We start from the raw sequence: 22,173 nt of genomic DNA, 5'->3' as shown, positions 1-22,173 counted from the left end.
CTAGCAGTTAGCAGACCGGGTCTAGCAAGTTAGCAGACCAGGGCTAGCAAGTTAGCAGAAGGGCCTTTGGGGGATGTCGCGATGGAGGTAAGTCTGTTTTGCCACGCCGTGAGGTGACGTCGATAAGGTTCCAATTAGCTCTAGGTAGCTAGCAGGCTGCGGCAAGCAGAATGGACCTTCAGCAGATGTTGCGCCTGAGGGGCCTGTTGGAATCCTTGGGCAGATTATGTTGGTATTCCAGTCGTAGAGGATCGGCGGGATTCGGTGCCCCGTACCGGCAGTAGAAGGGGTCCGGATATTGTAGCCCAGGAGCCCTAGCCGGGCTAGCTTCAGGCTAATTGGTGCTTGCTGCGGGATGGAAACGCTAGCCAGGAGTAGTCACCCGGGATTGCGGTTAGCTAGTTGCTTAGATCCAGATGAAAGGGATACGACAGGACAAAGATGTCTGATTGCTACGCCATCTTGGATTCACGCAACCCCCTCTGAACAGTTGTTGGGATGTGTCTGTTACTTGAACTCTGTGAAGCATTTATTTGGGCTGTAATTTCTGAGGCTGGTAACTCTAATGAACTGATCCTCTGCAGCAGAGTTAACTCTGGGTCTTCCATTCCTATGGCGGTCATCATGAGAGCCAGTTTCATCATAGTGATTTATGGTTTTTGAGACGGCACTTGAAGAAACTTTCAAAGTTCTGTAAATGTTCTGTATTGACTGACCTTCATGTCTTAAAGTAATGATGGACTGTAATTTCTCTTTGCTTATTTGAGCTGTTCTTCCCATAATATGGACTTGGTCTTTAACCAAATAGGGCTATCTTCTGTATACCACCCCTACCTTCTCACAACACAACTGATTGGCTCAAACGCATTAAGAAGCAAACATATTCCACCAATGTACTTTTACCAAGGCACGGATGTTAACTCAAATGCATTCCTCATGAAGCTGGTTGAGAGAATGCCAAGAGGGTTCAAAGCTGTCAAGGTAAAGGTTTGCTATGTTGAAGAATCTCAAATATATATATATTTTTTATTTTAACACTTTATTGGTTACTACATGATTCCATATGTGTGCAAATGTGTCTAAATTGTAGAATAATAGTGAAGACATAAAAAGTCAAAAGTTTGGACACACCTACTCATTCAAGTGGAGCTACACAGCCTCTTTAGTTAGCTGCTGCTCATCGCCATATCGTCGCCGGAAGTCGGGTTATACTATTTTTATAAGTGCGGCAGAGTCTCAGACACTCCTGCTAGCAGCTGGTACTCCCTTACTAGTTGACCGGACCTCACCCTCACGGGTGAATCACACTCCCTAAGTCCCGGGTATAGGGTTTCAGCTAAGACTAATTTCTTGAAATTAATTTTTAGCTGAAAGCCGTGGTTCGACACTTCGTCTGAGTAAGGACTAACAATAGATATCCAATGCTCCTTTTGTGTTTATTAACACAAATTTGCTCCTTTACACAGGATGTCTAGAGAGTCAGGTACCACATTGGTTCTTTCGTAGGTGACAAAAATCCATGTCATCTGCTTCATGGCCCACGTGCCATCAAGCAACTCTTCCAACTCCATCCCAGGTCCAAGATCTGACGGGATGTCGCCATGTAAGATGAACCTCCGACCGTCATTTCCTCTCTGCCTTTGTCTGGGTTTGCTGCTCCTCAGCTACCTGTGTTTGAGGCCTCTTCCTGTCCTTCTGCTTCATCTTCATTGTTTCAGTGTTACCACATCTCTGACTGGAAGTGTCACCAGGTTATACTGACTTGGCTCATTCACAACACGACATAAGCCTAGTTTCCTGAAACGAGTCACATACATGAATCTGTGCCATTCACTTTGAACTGAGTTTACAGCATGAGTGGTCATGAGTTGATGAGCTTGTTTTGAGATCAAAGCGAGAGCTGCATGTAAACACGTTTGCACATTTCGTTCATAATCTTTGCTAGTAGGTGAGATATGAGCCCAGTTAAAAATAATTTTTATTTATAGACTTCATAGTTCATTGAAGTTGATGGGTCACATATAACAAAATCTTTCGATATCATTTCAATTACTATTTCACGAGTAAAGTTGATAAACTCAGAAGTTAAATGACAACATTGAACAGTGAATCATATTTTAATAATAAGGGTCAAGTTAGTGTGGGAGAGCTGTAAAATGTATTGTTATCCATCAATAATGATAATCAACCTTGATGTGAAACTATTGAGAATGGTAGCAAACTGTATTGTCACCCCTATTTGCTATATCTTTAACTACTGACTTTCAGCATGCATATGGAGAAGGGCATTCAACTTGAACTGCACTGACTCAGATCACTGATGATTGGTTATAATAAATGGATAAGATGATAGTTGGAGCTGTGTTGTTAGATTTCAGTGCAGCCTTTGATGTTATTGATCATACATTGTTATTGAAAAAAAACTCACTTGCTATGGCTTTACATCACCTGGAGAGTTATTTATCCAATATAACAGAGATGTACAGTGTGGTGTCCCTCAGGGCAGTTGCCTTGGGCCGTTACTCTTCTCTATTTTTACAAATGATTTGCCACTGGTCTTACGCAAAGCTAGAATTACTATGTAGGTAGATGATTCTACACTCTATATGTCAGCACCCAAAGCCAGTGAGCTGACTGGAATTCTAAATAAGGACTTATTAGTATCAGAATGGGTGATTAATAATAAACTGGTCTTAAATACATCTAAAATTAAAATCATTGTATTTGGTTCAAAACATTGCCTAAGAGATAAACCTCAACTGGAGTTGTGCATAAGAAAGTTGAGGGAGCTAAACTAGGTAAAACATTGTATGTTCAGTTATCATGGGCAAAGTAATCTTGACAAATTTGTGAAGATGCATGTCTGTTTACAAAAATATGTTCTTCATTTTTCTACTATACTAGTTGTTCAGGAACTTGTCTTGTCCCATCGTGATTACTGTTTGGTAATATGGTCAAGTGCAGCAAAGCAGAGCAGCACGCCTTACCCTTAACTGCACATACCTAACGAACATCAACAACATGCATGCCAGTGTTTCCTGGATGACAAGAGATTAACTGCTTCTCTTCTAGTTTTTATGAGGAATGAAAATCCCAGATTGCCTGCATAATCAAATAACATACAGCTCAGACACCCATACATACCCCACAAAAAATGCCACAAGGGGTCACTTCACAGTCCCCAAGTCCAAAACAAATTCACGGCAATGCACAGTATTATACAGAGCCATGATTGCATGGAACTCCCATCTCCAATTACCCAAACAAACAGAAAAATTACCTTAAAATAATTGATAAAAATAACATCTCATGGCACACACAGACACTATAACAAACATAATTTAGACACAAATTATTATTTAGTTGTATTGTTTGTATATTGTTGTATTTTAAATTTGTATAACTGTTCTTGTGTATCAGTGTTTTGTTACTTGTGTTTTAATGTGGACCGCAGGAAGAATAGCCGCTGCTTTGGCAAAAGCTAATGGGGATCCGAATAAAACAATTAGCTAACACTCAAGTATTGTGTCATATACTGTTTTCACTGTGTATGAACACTGAAGTGTCCTGTTTTAGATTCCTTTAACATTATTAGCCTCGTAAGCCTCTGTTAGCCACTCGCTGAAGCACCTCTCCATGGCCTTCCGGCTAGCCCAGCTGCCCACGTTGACTGTGGGGATAATCTTGAGGGGCCGCAGCCACTGGACAAAACGCCTCAGCTCCAGGTAGCTGCTGTGCTCACTGTAGGGGATGCCTAGAGTAAGAGAGAAACAGGGGGGGGGCGGCAAGTGAGAGCATCAAAATAGAAGTCAGAAACAGGAGCAGCAAAATAGACCAACACCCCCCACCCCTAGGGCCAGATAAGGGACCCTACCAACCCATCTAACATTTTTGCAGATTCAAAGCTAATTTCCTGCAATTGTACATATTTTGCCATGGTTTATGATGTGCTCATATGCTATCGGGGAGCCCCCGACCTCCAGGGAGCCCCCAATCCAAATAAAGGGAGCAGTGAGGAATCAGGCCAATGGGTTAAAATTACTCAATTTTGGATGCGTTCAAAATTATAGCTAGACAATAACGTCCATAATTTTCCCCATGACATGCTATAAAAGGGAAGCACAGCTGCGAGCTGCCCAGTGACACGAGCCTACCAGACGAGCTAAATTACTTCTATGCTTGCTTCGAGGCAAGCAACACTGAAGCATTCATGAGAGCCACAGCTGTTCCGGACGACTGTGTCATCTCGCACTAAGATGCAGTGCCAAAGACCGCTGCGCCACTCGGGAGCCCCATTCACAAGGTCGCAGGGCCAGACGGATTACCAGGACGTATACTCCGAGCATGCGCTGACTAACTTTCAAGTGTCTTCACTGACATCTTCAACCTGTCCCTGATTTGAGTTTGTAATACCAACATGTTTCAAGCAGACCACCATAGTCCTGGTGCCCAAGAACACCAGGTATACCAGAGTTTCCACAACGTTTCTTAGTGTCTCCTTCAAGTCCCTCTTTGTGCACCTGCTGAGCCTATGACTACCATTGTTTGAGGAGCTGCTGTCGTAGTTGTCTTCCTCTGCTGTAGGCCAAGCTTATATGTAGGTGTACTGTTTTAAAAAATACTAACAAAAACATGAGAAATAACGTTGCCTGTAGCCTACAGGATAATATGAAAATAATTGATGGGTGAAGAGTTTTTTATAGTGCAATAGTGATGAAGATGGAACCAATAAAATAGAAATGATATTGTCCTAATAATGATCAGCCGTTGATAGATTTTCATAAAGCAGGTGGTTAAAACGCTGATTCCTAATTTTATATCAATTGTGCGTGACAATGTGTAACCACTTGACATGGGTAAACTGGACACGGGCAGAGATTTGTTTACTGTGTTGCATAGCACAGGTAGTAAATTCACTGCCGTATTAGGCCTAATATTTAGCTAATAACCGATGAGTTGATATGCATAAGCATTTAACTTAGGCTAGAGTTCTCAAGCCTATCTCTCACGGTTCTCTTGCAAAATTACGCACCAGGGCCTGGTTTCCCAAAAGCATCTTAAGGCTAAGTTAATCAATAGGCCCTTCATATGAGCAATGTTAAATCTCTGGGCTGTTTTTGTCAACATCATTGTTACTAAAGTTGCACTTAAAACCCTTGTTATTTCTCGACTGCCTCAGACCCCTCGTGGAGTAGCTAAGTGCGTCATTAGGTGCTTTTTTGCCTTTCCGTATGAGACACTTTTTACACAGAAGATTTGTACTAAACAAAGAATCCAGATCTATCTCTCTGTGACCGAACTTATCCGAGAGGCACTTCCTTTCTTTTGATATTTTATATTCTTGATACTGCCTTTGAAAAGAGGTCTAGATCTGGCTCAGAGGAATAAACAACGATACAATCTAAAGACATTGTTGCAAACAGCACAGATTAAAGTATAGATTTTTTTCCACTAAAAGCACTCGTCCTCTTACATAATTCCATGTTGGTCTGCTATTCTCTGCCCTTGTTCTTTTTGCATTAAATAATAATACATGTAATTTCTAAAGCACTTATTAAAATGGCGCCGGAAGAAATGGCAGCAGATTTACAGGCGCACAAACCAATTGTGCTATTATGTGTTTTTTTCCCCAGCATTATTTGTAACTTATTTTGTACATAATGTTTCTGCAACCGTATCTTAAGGCAAAAAAAGAGCTTCCTGATATGAGGACAGCGATCAGTAACCTCGGATTAGACAAAATATTTTTCTACAACAAGCAGGACACACAGGACATTCTCCAAACACCCAATAGGGCCGACATCCCCGTTATATGCAAGAGGAAGCGATGCAGGTACAGAGGACAAAGAGCCGGATGCCTTGTGAGGACCCGGAGAAGGCGAGTGGGAAAGATGCCGTTACCGTCAATACCACTCGCCAACGTGCAATCATTGGACAATAAATTAGACGAAGTACGATCACGAATATCCAACCAACGGGACATGAACTGTAATATCCTGTGTTTCACAGAATCGTGGCTGAATGACGACGTGGATATTCAGCTAGCGGGAAATATGCTGCACCGGCAAGATAGAAGAGCACACTCCGGTAAAACGAGGGGGGTGGTCTGTGCATATTTGTAAACAACAGCTGTGCACAAAATCTAAGGAAGTCTCTAGATTTTGCTCGCCTGAAGTAGAAATAAATTGCAGGACACACTACTTGCCTAGAAAGTTTTCAGCTATACTTTTCGTGGCTGCTTATTTACCACCACAGACAGATGCTGGCACTAAGACCACACTCAGTCAGTTGTATAAGGAAATAAGCAAACAGGAAACCACTCACCCAGAGGTGGCGCTCCTAGTGGCCGGAGACTTTAATGCAGGGAAACTTAAATCAGTCCAACCAAATTTCTATCAACAAATGTGCAACCAGAGGGAAAACATTCTAGATCACCTGTACTCCACACACAGAGATGTGTACAAAGCTCTCCCTCGCCCTCCGATCACAACGCTATCCTCCTGATTCCCGCTTACAAGCAAAAATTAAAGCAGGGAGCACCAGTGACTTGGTCAGATGAAGCAGATGCAATCTCTATTGCACTCCACACTGCCCTTTCCCACCTGGACAAAAGGAACACCTATGTGAGAATGCTATTCATTGACAGCTCAGCGTTCAACACTATAGTACCCTCAAAGCTCATCACTAAGCTAAGGATCCTGGGACTAAACACCTCCCTCTGCAACTAGATCCTGGACTTCCTGACGGGCCGCCCCCAGGTGGTGAGGGTAGGTAGCAATACATCTGCCACGCTGATCATCAACACTGGAACTCCCCAGGGGTGCATGCTCAGTCTCCTCTTGTACTCCCTGTTCACCCACAACTGCATGGCCAGGCACGACTCCAACACCATCATTAAGTATGCAGACGACACAACAGTGGTAGGCCTGATCACCGACAATGATGAGACAGCCTATAGGGAGGAGGTCAGAGACCTGGCCGGGAATAACAACCTGTCCCTCAACGTAACCAAGACTAAAGAGATGATTGCCGCTTTTCCTTCCAGTTCTCTGCTGCCTGCAACTGGAACGAATTGCAAAAATCGCCAAAGTTGGAGACTTTTATCTCCCTCACCAACTTTAAACATCTGCTATCTGAGCAGCTAACCTATCACTTCAGCTGTACATAGTACATCGGTATATATCCCACCCAATTTACCTACCTCATCCCCATACTGTTTTTATTTTATTTACTTCTCTGCTCTTTTGCACACCAGTATCTCTACCTGCACATGTTCATCTGATCATTTATCACTCGTGTTAATCTGCTAAATTGTAATTATTCACTTCTATGACCTATTTATTGCCTACCTCCTCATACCTTTTGCACACAATGTATATAGATAAAACATTTTATACTATGTTATTGACTTGTTTATGGTTTACTCCATGTTTAACTGTCTGTTCACACTGCTATGCTTTATCTTGGCCAGGTCGCAGTTGCAAATGAGAACTTGTTCTCATCTAGCCTACCTGGTTAAATAATGGTGAAATATATATGTATTTTTTTTTAAATTGTAGGCTACAGGAAAAGAAGGACCGAGCACGCTCTCATTCTCATCAACGGGGTGTCATGTCTTGTTATGTCTGTTCCTGTCCTTTCTCTTCACTCTCTCTCTCTGCTGGTCTTTTTAGGTTACCTTCTCTGTCTCTCATTCTTCAGCTGTTCTACATCTCCTCTAACTAGCTCATTCACTCTTTCACACCTGTTCTCTCTTCCCCCTCTGATTAGGTCTCTATTTCTTTCTCTGTTCCTGCTACTTTCAGTGTCTGATTCTTGTTTGTGTTTTTTGATGCCAGAAGCTGTCGTCTCGTTTGCATCCACCTTGTCCTGTCCTGTCGGAGTCTGCCTGGCAGGTGCCACCTGCACTATACTAACGTTCTTTTTGTTCCGCTGACAACGTTGGAAGAGGATTTATGCCATTCCTGTTTTTTCATTAAAGAACTCTGTTTTCTGTTAAAACCGCTTTTGGGTCTTCACTCAAGTTCATAACACGGGGCTGTAGTGGAGCAGGTTGAGAGCTTCAAGTTCCTTGGTGTCCACATCAACAACAAACTAGAATGGTCAAAACACATCCAGCGGGTTGTGAAGAGGGCACAACAAAGCCTATTCCCCCTCAGGAAACTAAAAAGATTTGGAATGGGTCCTGAGATCCTCAAAAGGCTCTACAGCTGCAACATTGAGAGCATCCTGACTGGTTGCATCACTGCCTGTTACGGCAATTACTCGGCCTCCGACCGCAAGGTACTACAGAGGATAGTGCGTACGGCCCAGTACATCACGGTTTCAGAGGAAGGCCCTAAAAATTGTCACAGACCCCAGCCATAGACTGTTCTCTCTACTACCGCATGGCAAGCGGTACCGGAGTGCGAAGTCTAGGACAAAGAGGCTTCTCAACAGTTTTTTACCCCCAAGCCATAAGACTCCTGAACAGGTAATCAAATGGCTAACTGGACTATTTGCATTGTGTGCACCCCACCAAGCCCTCTTTTACGCTGCTGCTACTCTCCGTTTATCATATATGCATAGTCCCTTTAACTATACAATCATGTACATACTACCTCAATTGGGCAGACCGACCAATGCTCCCGCACATTGGCTAACCAGGCTATCTGCATTGTCCCGCCACCCCTCTTTTATGCTACTGCTACTCTCTGTTCATCATATATGCAGTCACTTTAACCATATCTACATGTACATACTACCTCAAATCACCCTGACTAACCGGTGTCTGTATGTAGCCTCGCTACTTTTATAGCCTCACTACTGTATATAGCCTGTCTTTTTACTGTTGTTTTATTTCTTTACTTACCTATTGTTCACCTAATGCATTTTTTTTGCGCTATTGGTTAGAGCCTGTAAGTAAGCATTTCACTGTAAGGTCTACACCTGTTGTATTCGGCGCACGTGACAAATAAAACTTTGATTTGATCTCACACCCAAGGCAAAAAAAACAACATAATCCAGAACATAGAACACAGACAACAATCAAAGCTATATACAGGTGTCGTCATTAGCAGAGGTTCTTGAAAGCTCTTCTGAACAGCACGTTCTTGAAATGTGCCTTAAAGGACGACAGAGACTCCGCAGCCCTATTAGTGTCTGGAAGTAAGTACCACAGCCGCAGAGCCGTGCAACTGAAAGCCCTGCCACGCATAGTTTTATGTCTGCTGCGGGGCTGCTGAAGGGGGACGGACCTGAAGGAGAAGGGTGTGGGGCAGGAGGGTAGAATGAGGTCAGACAGGTACTTGGGTCCAGAGTTGTGGATAGCTTGGTAGGTGTAAACCAGGATGCGTGAGCATATGGGGATCCAGTGGATGTTGAGAAGCACTGTGAAGTGCTCTCGGGGGGAGGTGTGGGTGAGGACACGTGCAGCACAGTTCTGGACATATTGTAGCCTGTTTAGACACTTGGCAGATGCGCCAACAAAAAGGGCATTACAATAATCCAGACAGGATGAAATAAAGGCATGGATGAGTCACTCAGCTGCAGGTTGTGATAGCTAGCAATGTTCAGTCGATGGTAACATTTGACTTTGGTGACACTCTTGATGTCAAACGAGACCTTTGACAGCTGTAGCTACTGATGTTGTTTATGATTGTGCGGATGCCAATTAGGAGCGCCTCTTTCTTTTTTGTAGCTAAATTGCAGGAAACTCAACTGCATCTACGCTTTGATGTCCTGCAGGCAGCTGACTTGGAGTGCAGTGTCGAATGCTGCACTGAGGTCGAGCAGTATGAAGATGCTGACAGCCCCAGAGTCAGCATTCATGAGGAGGTCATTGGAGACCCTTTCCAGGGCAGTTTCGATGCTGTGTCCAGCCTTGAAACCCAACTGGAAGGGCTCATGTAGGTTGTGAGTGGCCAGATGGTTTTAAAGTTGACTAGGAACAGTACGTTCAAGGAGCTTAGTCAGGAAGGTCAGGTTGGAAATAGGCCTGTAGTTCTGGAGTTTGTCAGGGCCAGATCCACGTTTTTACATACTGGTGTCACCAGTTTGAGCTGAGGGACACATCCAGTGATGAGGGACTTGTTGAACAGGTGGATCACTGAAGCAGAGCTGAAATAACACAGGAATATTTTGAGGCGGAGCACTGATGCCGTTGTCCACTGAATGTGGTCAGCTGGCCTGGTTGCATTTACACGGAGCAGAGATTGGAACACAATGCGAGCCCATCCACCTCCGGAGGTGGTCAGGTAAATGTGATTACATTCCGAACACAATGCGCATTGTTGCCCTGTCATTAACACACATTTCTTGTTATGCAAATACAAACGCGCATATAGTTTGCATCTTTTATGTAAATGGGATAGGAGCCACAGGGAACATACCGTAATTTCCGGACTATAAGCCGCTACTTTATTCCCACACTTTGAACCTCGCGGTTTATACAATGACGCGGCTAATTTATGGATTTTTCCCGCTTTCACAAGATTCATGCCGCCGAAAAACTGAGCACCGTCACATAATGTGACGTAAATCGAGCGCGCTCAAACTTCCCATCATTCTGATTACGGTAGTAATTTTGTCACCCTCATCATGGCAAAGACACGGAGAAATGCATATGATGCAGCTTTCAAGTTGAAGGCGATAAATCTGGCTGTTGGAAAAGGAAATAGAGCTGCTGCATGGGAGCTTGGCCTTAATGAGTCGATGATAAGACGTTGGAAACAGCAGCGTGAGGAACTGACTCAGTGCAGAAAGACAACAAAAGCTTTCAGAGGGAAGAAAAGCAGATGGCCCAGAGTATTTGTCAAAAAATCCACTATCATCAACGGGTTTCGAAAGGCTGGACTGCTGCGTGTTGAAGGGGCAGCATGAGCTCAGCGGGGTATTTGCCTCCGGATGAAAGTGACGAGAGCGACAATGAAAACGATCCAACATCGGATGAAGCAATTCTGAGGCTATTCAACTCCGACACCGAAGGAGATGACTTCAGTGGTTTCAGTGCACAGGAGGAGGAAGATAGTGACCAATTACTTTCTTGGTAGGCTACTGTTTTAACTTTTGTTACAAGCCGTGTTTCATTTAAAGGCTGTGTAAAGTTCATTTGTTTCAATGTACCGGTAGGCACCTGCGGCTTATAGACATGTGCGGCTTATTTATGTACAAAATACATATTTTTTAATTATTCAGTGGGTGCGGTTTATATTCAGGTGCGCTTAATAGTCCAGCAATTACGGTATCTGATGCAGCGCCTCGTTCTACCTTTTTACCTTGTCAGCTCAGGGATTCGATCTTACAACCTTTCGGTTACTGGCCCAACGCTCTAACCACTAGGCTACCTGCCACCTCAAGATTCATGATAGTCAATACACAATGAAGGTTATAAGCTACGCAAGTGACGTTTTCTATTAGTGAGCGTTGTGATCGCTGGTCTAATGTGTGAATGAAGTCAGATAGTTTGCACATGCATGTTTGTATTTTTGCATAGAAATAGTATATTATTGTTCCGGAGATCCCGTCATTTTTCTCTCAGGAAGGAGCTTGCTCGGAAAATCTTGGGATCCCGGTTTCCAGTGTTTATCCCTAGTATGGATGTGTGAGAAATTAGAAATGTACATCATTGTTTCCTTATGTTGAAAGCAGTCTATGGGCCAGTAGAGACAGCAATCCACACATAGGTTTTGTAAAACTAGCCACAAATGTTCTAACCTGGCATTTTCGAACAAAAAACAAAAACAAATCATCTTACTTGCGTTCTAAATAGTATGTAACATTTTAATCATTGAGTATGCTTTTTTAGGGATAATGCGAGAGTCTGGTAATTATACTTACCCTGAGTCAGATGAACTCATGGATACCATTTATATGCCTCTGCAGTTTGAAGGAAGTTAGAGGTCGTTTTGTGAGCCAATGCTAGCTCGCTGTACCAGTAGACTTCCAGTCATTGGCTCACAAAACTCTCTCTAAACTTCCTTCATACTGGACGCAGACATAAAAATGTTCATTAATTGCCGGGATCTCGCACTATCCCTTAAAATGTTCGGATGTCATACTCATTCCGGCTTTTCATCAAGTATAATTCGCTGTGAGCCATTGAGGAATATTTTTCAGACTGAGTGAGATTGACAACAATTGATAATTAGCTAAGGGGATGCTACACCAACATTAACGGATGGATGGAAACAGCACAATTGAGCATAAGATGACGCATTCACATAATGGGTGAGCCTAGTATGTTGATATTTGTTGCTAACTGTATGCATTTTTTACTAAAACAGTACATTCTAAATAGTATGTAGTATGATTCATTTTAGTAAGTAGTAGGCATGATATGGCTAATGTGAGTCAATGTCTCCTAGTTAGCATGCTTTAAATTTCATGCCTAGAACCAAAACCAGCAGTGCTCTGGGCCTCGAGAGCCACATCTGAGCACACCTGCTATAGATGGTATAGATACTGGGCTGTACCATAGATGCTGATGTTGCCATGGACCATCGGCTTGATATCCTCCACAGCCTCCACCCTCTGACTGAAGGTCCAGCCCGTGGGCTTGAAGGCCACCAGCTGGTCGTACTGCCTCGAGAACCTACTCAGATGAGCCTGCAGGTTCTGGAAAGGAAAAAAGGACATGGGAGTACGTACTTTGGTTTAGTAAGTGTGAGGAGTGAATAGATAGTTTGAGCCTGTTATTTTCTGAGAAGACTGAAAACCAAAGCCAAAACGGCATTACCGACATGTGACCTAGAGTTTGTCATAGTCTTGTATTTTACATTTTAGCTCCACCCTTTACATTTTGAAATGTTGTATTATATCAGGTGCAAACTTTCCACTAGTGCAGGGGTAAGCAATCCTAGTGCTATAATGCTGCAGGTACTCCAGAGTTTAATCCCAACCAGCGGAATACCACCCTGCATCCCACTGCTGGCTTGCCTCTGGTCGGTTTCTGGATGGGAAACCAGATGCTGCTGGAAGTAGTGTTTAGATTGCCAGTGGTGGGCACCCTTCCCTCTGAGGAGATCCCAGGGCAGTGAAGGGGACATTGCCCTGCGTAGAAGGTGCCGTCTTTTGGACAGGATGTTAAACCTGTGTCCTGAACCTCTGTGGTCATTATAAAATCCCATGGCACTTATCATGAGAGTATTTTCTTTAATTTACCCACTTGAAACTCCCCATCCCGGATCCGGGATCGTGACTAAAGCCTCAGGCTCATTAGCATAACGCAACGTTAACGATTTCTGAAAATCGCAAATTAAATGAAAATAATGCGCCTACTCTCAAGCTTAGCCTTTTCTTAACAACACTGTCATCTCAGATTTTCAAAATATGCTTTTGAACCATAGCAATTCACTAATTTGTGTAAGAGTATGCTAAGCTAGCTTAGCATTTTGAGTAGCATTTAGCACGCAACATTTTCACAAAAACCAGATAACCAAATAAATAAAATCATTTACCTTTGAAGAGCTTCGGATGTTTTCAATGAGGAGACTCTCAGTTACATACCAAATGTGCAGTTTTTCCTGAAAGCGTCTTTGTGTAGGAGAAATCGCTCCGTTTTGTACATCACATTTGGCTACCGAAAAAACCTAGCGTGATGATCTACAAACTAAACACTATCGAACCGCTAAAAATTCAGTCACCTGAGTACAAAACAATGGGGCAGCCAACAACAACGTCAAACTTTTTCCGAATTAACTCCATAATATCGATTCCGAAACATGGCAAACGTTGTTTGGAATCAATCCTCAAGGTGTTTTTTCACATATCTCTTCATTGATATATCGTTTTCTGGTTTCTGGAAGCCTGCATTCTCCTCTGAATTCTGTGGAAAAATACTTGCAGCTGACATTTTGCGCACCAATTTCAGGCGCAGGACACCGGGGGCGGACACCTGGTAAATGTGGTCTCTTATGGTCCATCTTCCAATGATATGCCTACAAATACGTCACAATGCTGCAGACACCTTGGGGAAACGACAGAAAGGGCTGACTCACTCCTCTCTCGCATTCACAGCCATATAAGGAGACAATGGAAAACTGAGCCTTAAAAATCCTGCTCATTTCCTGGATGCCGTTTTTCATCTTGGTTTTTAGTAATCTCTGTTTTTCTGAACGTAACAAAAATATACAATGGGGCAAAAAAGTATTTTGTCAGCCACCAATTGTGCAAGTTCTCCCACTTAAAAAGATGAGGCCTGTAATTTTCATCATAGATACACCCCCTGCTTAAGCCAGTACATGTCCGTGTTTTGGAGGACAGAAAAGATTGCATCCAAAGAACACCATAACTTTTTGGTAAAAACTCAACTCGTCGTGTTTGGAGGACAAAAAATGCATGGAACACCATACCTATGAAGCATGGGGGTGGAAACATCATGCTTTGGGGCTGTTTTTCTGCAAAGGGAACAGGACGACTGATCCGTGTAAAGGAAAGAATTAATGGGGCCATGTATCGTGAGATTTTGAGTGAAAACCTCCTTCCATCAGCAAGGGCATTGAAGATGAAATGTGGCTGGGTCTTTCAGCATGACAATGATCCCAAACACACCGCCCGGGCAACGAAGGAGTGGCTTCGTAAGAAGCATTTCAAGGTCCTGGAGTGGCCTAGCCAGTCTCCAGATCGCAACCCCATAGAAAATCTTTGGAGGGAGTTGAAAGTCTGTGTTGCCCAGCAACAGCCCCAAAACATCATTGCTCTAGAGGAGATCTGCATGGAGGAATGGGCCAAAATACCAGCAACAGTGTGTGAAAACCTTGTGAAGACTTACAGAAAACGTTTGACCTCTGTCATTGCCAACAAAGGGTATATAACAAAGTATTGATATAAACTTTGGTTATTGACCAAATACTTATTTTCCACCATAATTTGCAAATAAATTCATTAAAAATCCTACAATGTGATTTTCTGGATTTTTTTTCTCATTTTGTCTGTCATAGTTGAAGTGTACCTATGATGAAAATTACAGGCCTCTCATCTTTTTAAGTGGGAGAACTTGCACAATTGGTGGCTGACTAAATACTTTTTTGCCCCACTGTATATACGCAAAGCTTGACTCGTTTTTAACTGTATTGTGTTCTTTTGCTATATGGACAGCACAAAAGTGGTTGTTGTTTAAAGGTAGACTCAGCAATATACACAGCAGGGTGATTACCTGATTACAAACAACAACATAATTAAAATCTGTCAAGACTTCCACTAGTCTTTTACAATGTATGCCCTCCCTTGAAATATGTCAACACTGGGAAGAGACAACTGTGGCAGTTTGAATTTTGTTGTATTTCTGTGAGTTTGCTGCCCTGCTTTGTAGGAGAATGTTGTCTTACTAACTCTAACTTTAAGCACTTTTGACATACAGTACCAGTCAAAAGTATGGACACCCTACTCATTCAAGAGTTTTTCTTTATTTTTTACATTGTAGAATAATAGTGAAGACAAACTATAAAACCACACATATGGAATCATGTAGTAACCAAAAAAGTATATATATATTTTACATTTGAGATTCTTCAAAGTAGCCACACTTTGCCTTGATGGCAACTTTGCACACTCTTGGCATTCTTTCAACCAGCTTCATGAGGTAGTCACCTGGAATGCATTTCAATTAACAGGTGTCTTCTTAAAGCAGCTGTGTTGTGACAAGGTAGGGATGGTATACAGAAGCTAGCCCTATTGGTAAAATACCATATTATGGGAAGAACAGCTCAAATAAGCAAAGAGAAATTACAGTCCATCATTACTTTAAACATGAAGGTCAGTCAAAACAGAAAACGGCAAGAACTTTGAAAGTTTCTTCAAGTGCAGTTACACAAACCATCAAGCGCTATGATTAAACTGGCTCTCATGAGGACCGTCACAGGAAAGGAAGACCCAGAGATAAGATAAGTTCATTAGTTACCAGCCTCAGAAATTGCAGCCCAAATAGATGCTTCTGAGTTCAAGTAACAGGCACATCTGTTCAGAGGAGACTGCGTGAATCAGGCTTTCATGGTCAAATTGCTGCAAAAGAAACCACTACTAAAAGGACACCAATAAGAAGAGACTTTCTTGGGTCAAGAAACACAAGCAATGGACATTAGACAGGTGGAAAATCTGTCCTTCGGTCTGGAGTCCAAATTTGAGATTATTGGTTCCAACCAACATGTCTTTGTGAGACACAGAGTAGATGAATGGATGATCTCAGCATGTGTGGTTCCCACCGTGAAGCATGGAGGAGGGGGTGTGATAGTGTCACCAGCAAAGCCTCCCCACACCGTCTGTGATTTATTTTTAATATTCAATTTATTTTTAATATATATTTATTTATAATATTCAAGGCACACTTAACTTCTTTCTTCTGGATGTCAACAGTCTTTAGAAATTGGTTGAGGTTTTTCCTTTGTGTAATGAAGAAGTACAGCCATCCAGAACGAGGGTAACTTGAAGTGTACTTTTAGATAGAGGCGCATGACCAGAAATGCTCGCTACACTTTGCTTTCTTCCTAAAATACCTAAAGTTGTATTACAAAAGTAGTTTGAAATGTTTGGACAATGCTTACAGGTAACTTCTGAGATATTTTGTAGTCACATTGCGCAAGTTGGAACTGGTGTTTTTCTGGATCAAACGCACCAAATAAATTGACATATTGGATATATATCGACGGAATTAAATCGAACAAAAGAACCATTTGTGATGTTTATGGGACACATTGGATTGCCAACAGAAGAAGCTCGTCAAAGGTAAGGCATGAATTATATTTTTATTTCTGCGTTTTGTGTCACGTCTGCAGAATTGAAATATGCTTTTCTCTCTTTGTTTACTGGGGTGCTATCCTCTGATAATAGCATTGTTTGCTTTCGATGTAAAGCATTTTTGAAATCTGACACGTTGGCTGGGTTCACAACAAGTGTAGCTTTAATTTGGTATATTGAATGTGTGATTTCATCAAAGTTGAATTTTTATAGTAATTTATTTGAATTTGGCGCTCTGCATTTTCACTGGATGTTGGCCAGGTGGGACGCACATATCCCACATATGCCAGAGAGGTTAACCAGCATGGCTACAACAGCATTCTGCAGCGATACGCCAACCCATCTGGTTTGCGCTTAATGGGACTATCAATTGTTTTTCAACAGGACAATGACCCATCACACCTCCAGGCTGTGTAGGGGCTATTTGACCAAGAAGGAGAGTGATGGAGTGTTGCATCAGATGACCTGGCCTCCACAATCAGACCTCAACCCAATTGAGATGGTTTGAGATGAGTCGAACCGCAGAGTAAAGGAAAAGCTGCCAACAAGTGCTCAGCATATGTGGGAATTCCTTCAACACTGTTGGGAAAGCATTCCAGGTGAAGCGGTTTGAGAGAATGCCAAGAGTGTGCAAAGCTTCTATCAAGGCAAAGGGTGGCTACTTTAAAGAACCTCAAATACAACACATATTTTGAGTTGTTAAATACTTTTTTGGTTACTACATGATTCCATGTGTTATTTTGTAGTTTTGATGTAGAAAAAATAAAGAAAAAAAAATTTTTACTTGACATTTTTACAATTTTAATTAACCTTTATTTAACTAGGCAAGTCAGTTAAGAACACATTTTTATTTACGATGGCGGCCTAGGAACAGTGGGTTAAATGCCTTGTTCAGGGGCAGAACAACAGATTTTTAACTTGTCAGCTCGGGATTCGATCTAGCAACCTTTCAGTTACTGGCCCAACGCTCTAACCACTAGGCTACCTGTCACCCCAAATTGAATTAGTAGGTGTGTCAGAACTTTTCACTGGTAATGTATAGGAACTGTAAAAATCACTACAGGACCCACTTTGAAGTTCAGTTGCATCATGGGTAGCACATGGACCTGTGCGGCCTTCCAGTCGGTGGTGATGAGCTGGCGGATGCGCTCTGACTCCAGACAACACATGGTGTTGAACTTGTCCCGGGACAGGCAAACTTTGGAGCCCAGTACCTCTGCCAGAGCTATGGACAAGACATAGTAAGACAGTTAAGCCAGAGTCATATATACACAGAGAGTATAGACAATTTTTATTCACCGATTCATGATGAGTATTGTTGGATTCTACTTCTAGTAGTTCAGTTGGCTACCCAAGATTAAAATCCTGGAAGTGGCTTTTTAAAATGGCCACACTCTCTCTTAAGCTCAAAGCAAAGCATTTTGTCGACCATCCAATGCATGTCAAAATTTTAGCATTGTTCGCGGTTCATGTCCAAATCATCCTAAAGTGTCTCAAATCGATTGTAGCTCGGGGGACACCAACTGTTCGATCACGATCGACTGGTAGATCTTTAAGGCATTCCTAGTCGATCACCAAACATTTCTGTAGAAAAGTCAACGATAAAGCTATGGAAAGTTTAAAAAGTAAATCAGAATTGCGCTGTTGACGGTACATGCACTTGATTCAGAAGCCCTGCGCACCGGGTAGACAAAGTGTTCCATTTTTAACCAATTGATTTGCCAGAAAAGACAAACTCAGCCAACCAAGCGGCCTGGGACATCGGTTGCTAAATTGAGTGCGCCTACAGCGCTGGCCAATCGAATACGTCAAATCATTGTGCCTACAGCTTCCACCAACCCGGCCACAACAGTTTGATACTAGCCTATGTGAGATTTCAAGTTTTAAAACCATGACCAGAGAAAGACTGTCAAAAAATACAGCAAAATCTGCTGTTTTTATGATTGAGTTAATGTTTAAAGGGGAATTTCACTTTGTCTCTGCCATGGCATATAGTCACATTTCCATTTAACTGGTAGAATTGGGAAGTTCCAACTCCCTCTGTATTGGTGTGCTCATAGTGAACCACAAAGTCCGGCATTCATAGCAAATGCTGATACCGCCCACAAAAACTAGAATAATGGCGTTGTTAACCTGGAACAACCAACACAAAGTAATTTCATAATTTCGCTCGGCAAGATTGTTTTGAAAACTTTCATCATGCCCGTGTGGCGTTCTGTGCCTGGCTGTGCTAATTACAAACAAGTGTGAAAATGCGTTATCTTTCACCATTCTAACTACCAGAGATTCACCCCAACAGTGGCTTGCGGCTATCAAGAATGATGCAGTAACCAAACGTTACAGTGCTGTATTAAACTAGCTAAATCATATCATTATCTCACCTCATTTGCTCACATTGTATATAGACTTATTTTTCTACTGTATTATTGACTGTATGTTTGTTTTACTCCATGTGTAACTCTGTGTTGTTGTATGTGTCAAACTGTTTGCTGTATCTTGGCCAGGTCGCAATTGTAAATGAGAACTTTGTTCTCAACTTGCCTACCTGGTTAAATAAAAAATAAAAATATAGCTATCTTTTGGTATACACACACTGTCAATCAATTTTATCTCATGCCATGGTTTAGTAGCCATCTATTCCACAGTTGTCTGGAAAACACTCAATGACTAAAAATTGAATTGTCGATTATAGCTTGTGTGTGTTGGTAGCAATGATGAATGTGTATAAATCGTCTATGGTAATTCAAGTTAAATAAAAGGATAGGTAAAAAAAAATATGGTTGGTTAGTTGGTTTTCATCCAGGCTCAGCTGGCTTGCAATCTTGCTACCAATTTAGTATTGCTAGCTAGCTGTCAGCAAGTTGAAAATATTGAAATGTCCATGTTAGGTATGCTTAGCTAGCCAGCCTAATAGAGATAAATACAATTAGTGGGGTGGTTAAATTGTGTATTGTTGTATATTTTGTTGTAGGTGGTACAGAATCTGATTCCACCAACATGCACGTCGAACCCCTAGCTCTGCATAAGGTGAATGTAAATTGGCCAAAATATTTACAAGCTGACGGCTAAGATAGCTCTATTTACAGTAAGCATGGTATAAACATGATAAACATGATTGGGTAGTGTTTGTATGGTTTATGTTTGTGTTATGGGGTGGTTAGAGGTAGCCTGAGGACCACAGAGTACCTTCCAGACTATGTAATCAATTTAATCTACCCCTCTCTTTTTACCATTTCTTTTTGTAAAACTCAGGTGGTCTGGAGTCATTCCATTGTGCTCCACTGACAACCCCCAAAGCAGGGGCATTATGGGTACAAAAGCATGAGGGAGCGGACACAACTTGCAGTTATGGAGCATATCAAGATTGTGGGGCAGAAACCAGCAAGGGACACTGAAAGGTATAAAACCAGGACTACAACAGTAATGACACAATCACCTAATTATTCTGTCTGCAGATTCTCAACACAATACAAAGACACGTCTACAAAAATCCCCTGCAATGGGCTACTATTGACAAGAATTATATCTCACATTCAATGGGCTGGGGGAGGTTTACAGATATGTCTTTGAGATGAGGAAGGGGTTTTGGTTTTGCAGGCTTGTGCTTGGAGACAGTGCATGTATTGTCTACCCAATCTCCCATACACAGCAATACATACTGTGTATGAACTGCCTTCCTAAGACCTTTCACACCTTGTTTAGCCTCCTAGCCCATTCACTTTGTTGACTTATCTTTTCTCTCAAAAGCAGCTCCCAATGTCCCCTCACTGTCCCTAAACAATACTCTAGCCGGTCCCATTCGGTTGATACCTTTGCCAACAAAGGCATGTTGCCTTATGCCCCTTCCACAAAAAGTGTAAAATGCTAACACCACAGGAGCAAATCTTCTGCAAGAGGACCCAACAGTTGGTGGTTAAGACTTTCTGCCGAGTCTTATCCAGCTGGCCATTCACCGCAGACAGGCCAAGCCACGATGGCGTCGCACATATTGTTGGATTACTTTATGGGGCAACAAATGTATTTATTTTAATAATGGACCATTTTCTAAATTCAAACTGACTCCCAGCAACTGGACACAGACATTTTGACTCCCGTTTCCCCCAATCGAGGAAAAAGATGGTATCGATAAGGTTGGTTGAAAATTCTTTGGTTAAATCACATTATCTGGTGTAACAATCTATAGCTAAGAGAAATGGTGATCAGCAGATGGGAGAGGTGATAATTATGAAATTGCCATACCAAAATAAACATTCAGTAAATTCAGGGAATACTTGTAAAGCTGTGGGAGGAGTGTTGTCATGATCAAATTGCCATGCAGCTCCTCATGAGTCATCTGTTTGAAATGCAGCATAATATCTAATCGCTCGAAAGGGATAAAGTTTTGCTATAATGGCATGCGCAGGAAAATGAATTATGTATCTAGAATCCACTCCAGGAAGAAGCCCAGGCTCTACACAGTATTTCCTGTAAAGCAAAAACAATTATAGTCCATTGTACAGTTTGAACAACAGTTGAACTGTGCCAGCATAACATCAACATTATGGTAGATTAGTTGAACATGTGCACAGGCACAGAGTTTACATTTACAAAAATATCTAACCTAATAGAAAGATATGCTGAAGTTAAACTTTTGCTAATAAGTTACAAATGCAAGGAGTGGAGCATAACAAGTTAGCAGGTGCCAGGCTAACTAGCTGGCCAACTCCAGGCATGTGCTGACGTTTGCTGGTAAACCTAGCTTTGTAGCTTGCTGTTTAGTAGCTAGTCATATCTACGACTAAAATGAGAAAATATGGTTTTACAATCGAGATAAAAAATATCTGATTGTAATACGTCTATTTTTTGTCATGATATGGCTACCGGTAGTTGTTTAGCTAGTTAGCTAGCTACCTATGTAGCTAGATAAGTTAGCAAACAGAAATTATTTGATTTCCCCCACTGTAACACAGTAGTATGTGAGCTAGCAATACACAATATGGGTTTCAGTAGATAAACTAATGTTAGCTAGCTAGCTTGCAGGAAAAATAACTTACTTAGATACGCACTATTTTAGATCAAATTGTATTTGTCAAATGGCAGAATACAACAGGTGTAGACCTTAGTGAAATGCTTACTTACAAACCCTTAACAATGCTTTAAGTTAAGAAAAAATATATTAATAATAAAATAAAACAAATTAAACAGCTTCAGTAAAATAACAATAGCGAGGCCATATACAGGGTGTACAGGTACAGAGTCAATGTGGGGAGCACCGGTTAGTTGAGGTAATTGAGGTAATATGTACATATAGGTAGAGTTAATGTGACTATGCATAGATAACCAGAGAGTAGCAGCAGCGTAAAAGAGGGGTCTGGGTAGTCCTTTGATTAGCTGTTCAGGATGCTCTCAATGGTGCAACTGTAGAACCTTTTGAGGACCCATGCCGAATATTTTCAGTCTCCTGAGGGGGAATAGGTTTTGTCG

The 22,173-nt window shown here is 41.9% G+C and overlaps 1 protein-coding gene across 1 annotated transcript in view; it reads right to left on the bottom strand.

Moving 5' to 3' along the window:
* Nucleotides 1-1,960: 1,960 nt before the first annotated feature.
* dclre1a (DNA cross-link repair 1A (PSO2 homolog, S. cerevisiae)) overlaps nucleotides 1,961-22,173 on the bottom strand; it is a 35,506-nt gene continuing 15,293 nt past the window's right edge. The window contains exons 7-9 of the mRNA XM_064950948.1: nucleotides 17,781-17,935; nucleotides 12,453-12,594; nucleotides 1,961-3,754 (exon numbers count right to left, since the gene is read on the bottom strand). Of these exons, the coding sequence (XP_064807020.1) occupies nucleotides 3,573-3,754; nucleotides 12,453-12,594; nucleotides 17,781-17,935 (479 nt within the window). The 3' untranslated portion in view covers nucleotides 1,961-3,572. The remainder of the gene's footprint in view (nucleotides 3,755-12,452; nucleotides 12,595-17,780; nucleotides 17,936-22,173) is intronic.

This window comes from Oncorhynchus masou, chromosome 31, assembly GCF_036934945.1.
Source record: "Oncorhynchus masou masou isolate Uvic2021 chromosome 31, UVic_Omas_1.1, whole genome shotgun sequence".
NCBI classification, from domain to species: Eukaryota; Metazoa; Chordata; class Actinopteri; order Salmoniformes; family Salmonidae; genus Oncorhynchus; species Oncorhynchus masou.
Note: the sequence above shows the minus strand (reverse complement) of the source record. Positions and strands in the feature narration are given on the sequence as shown.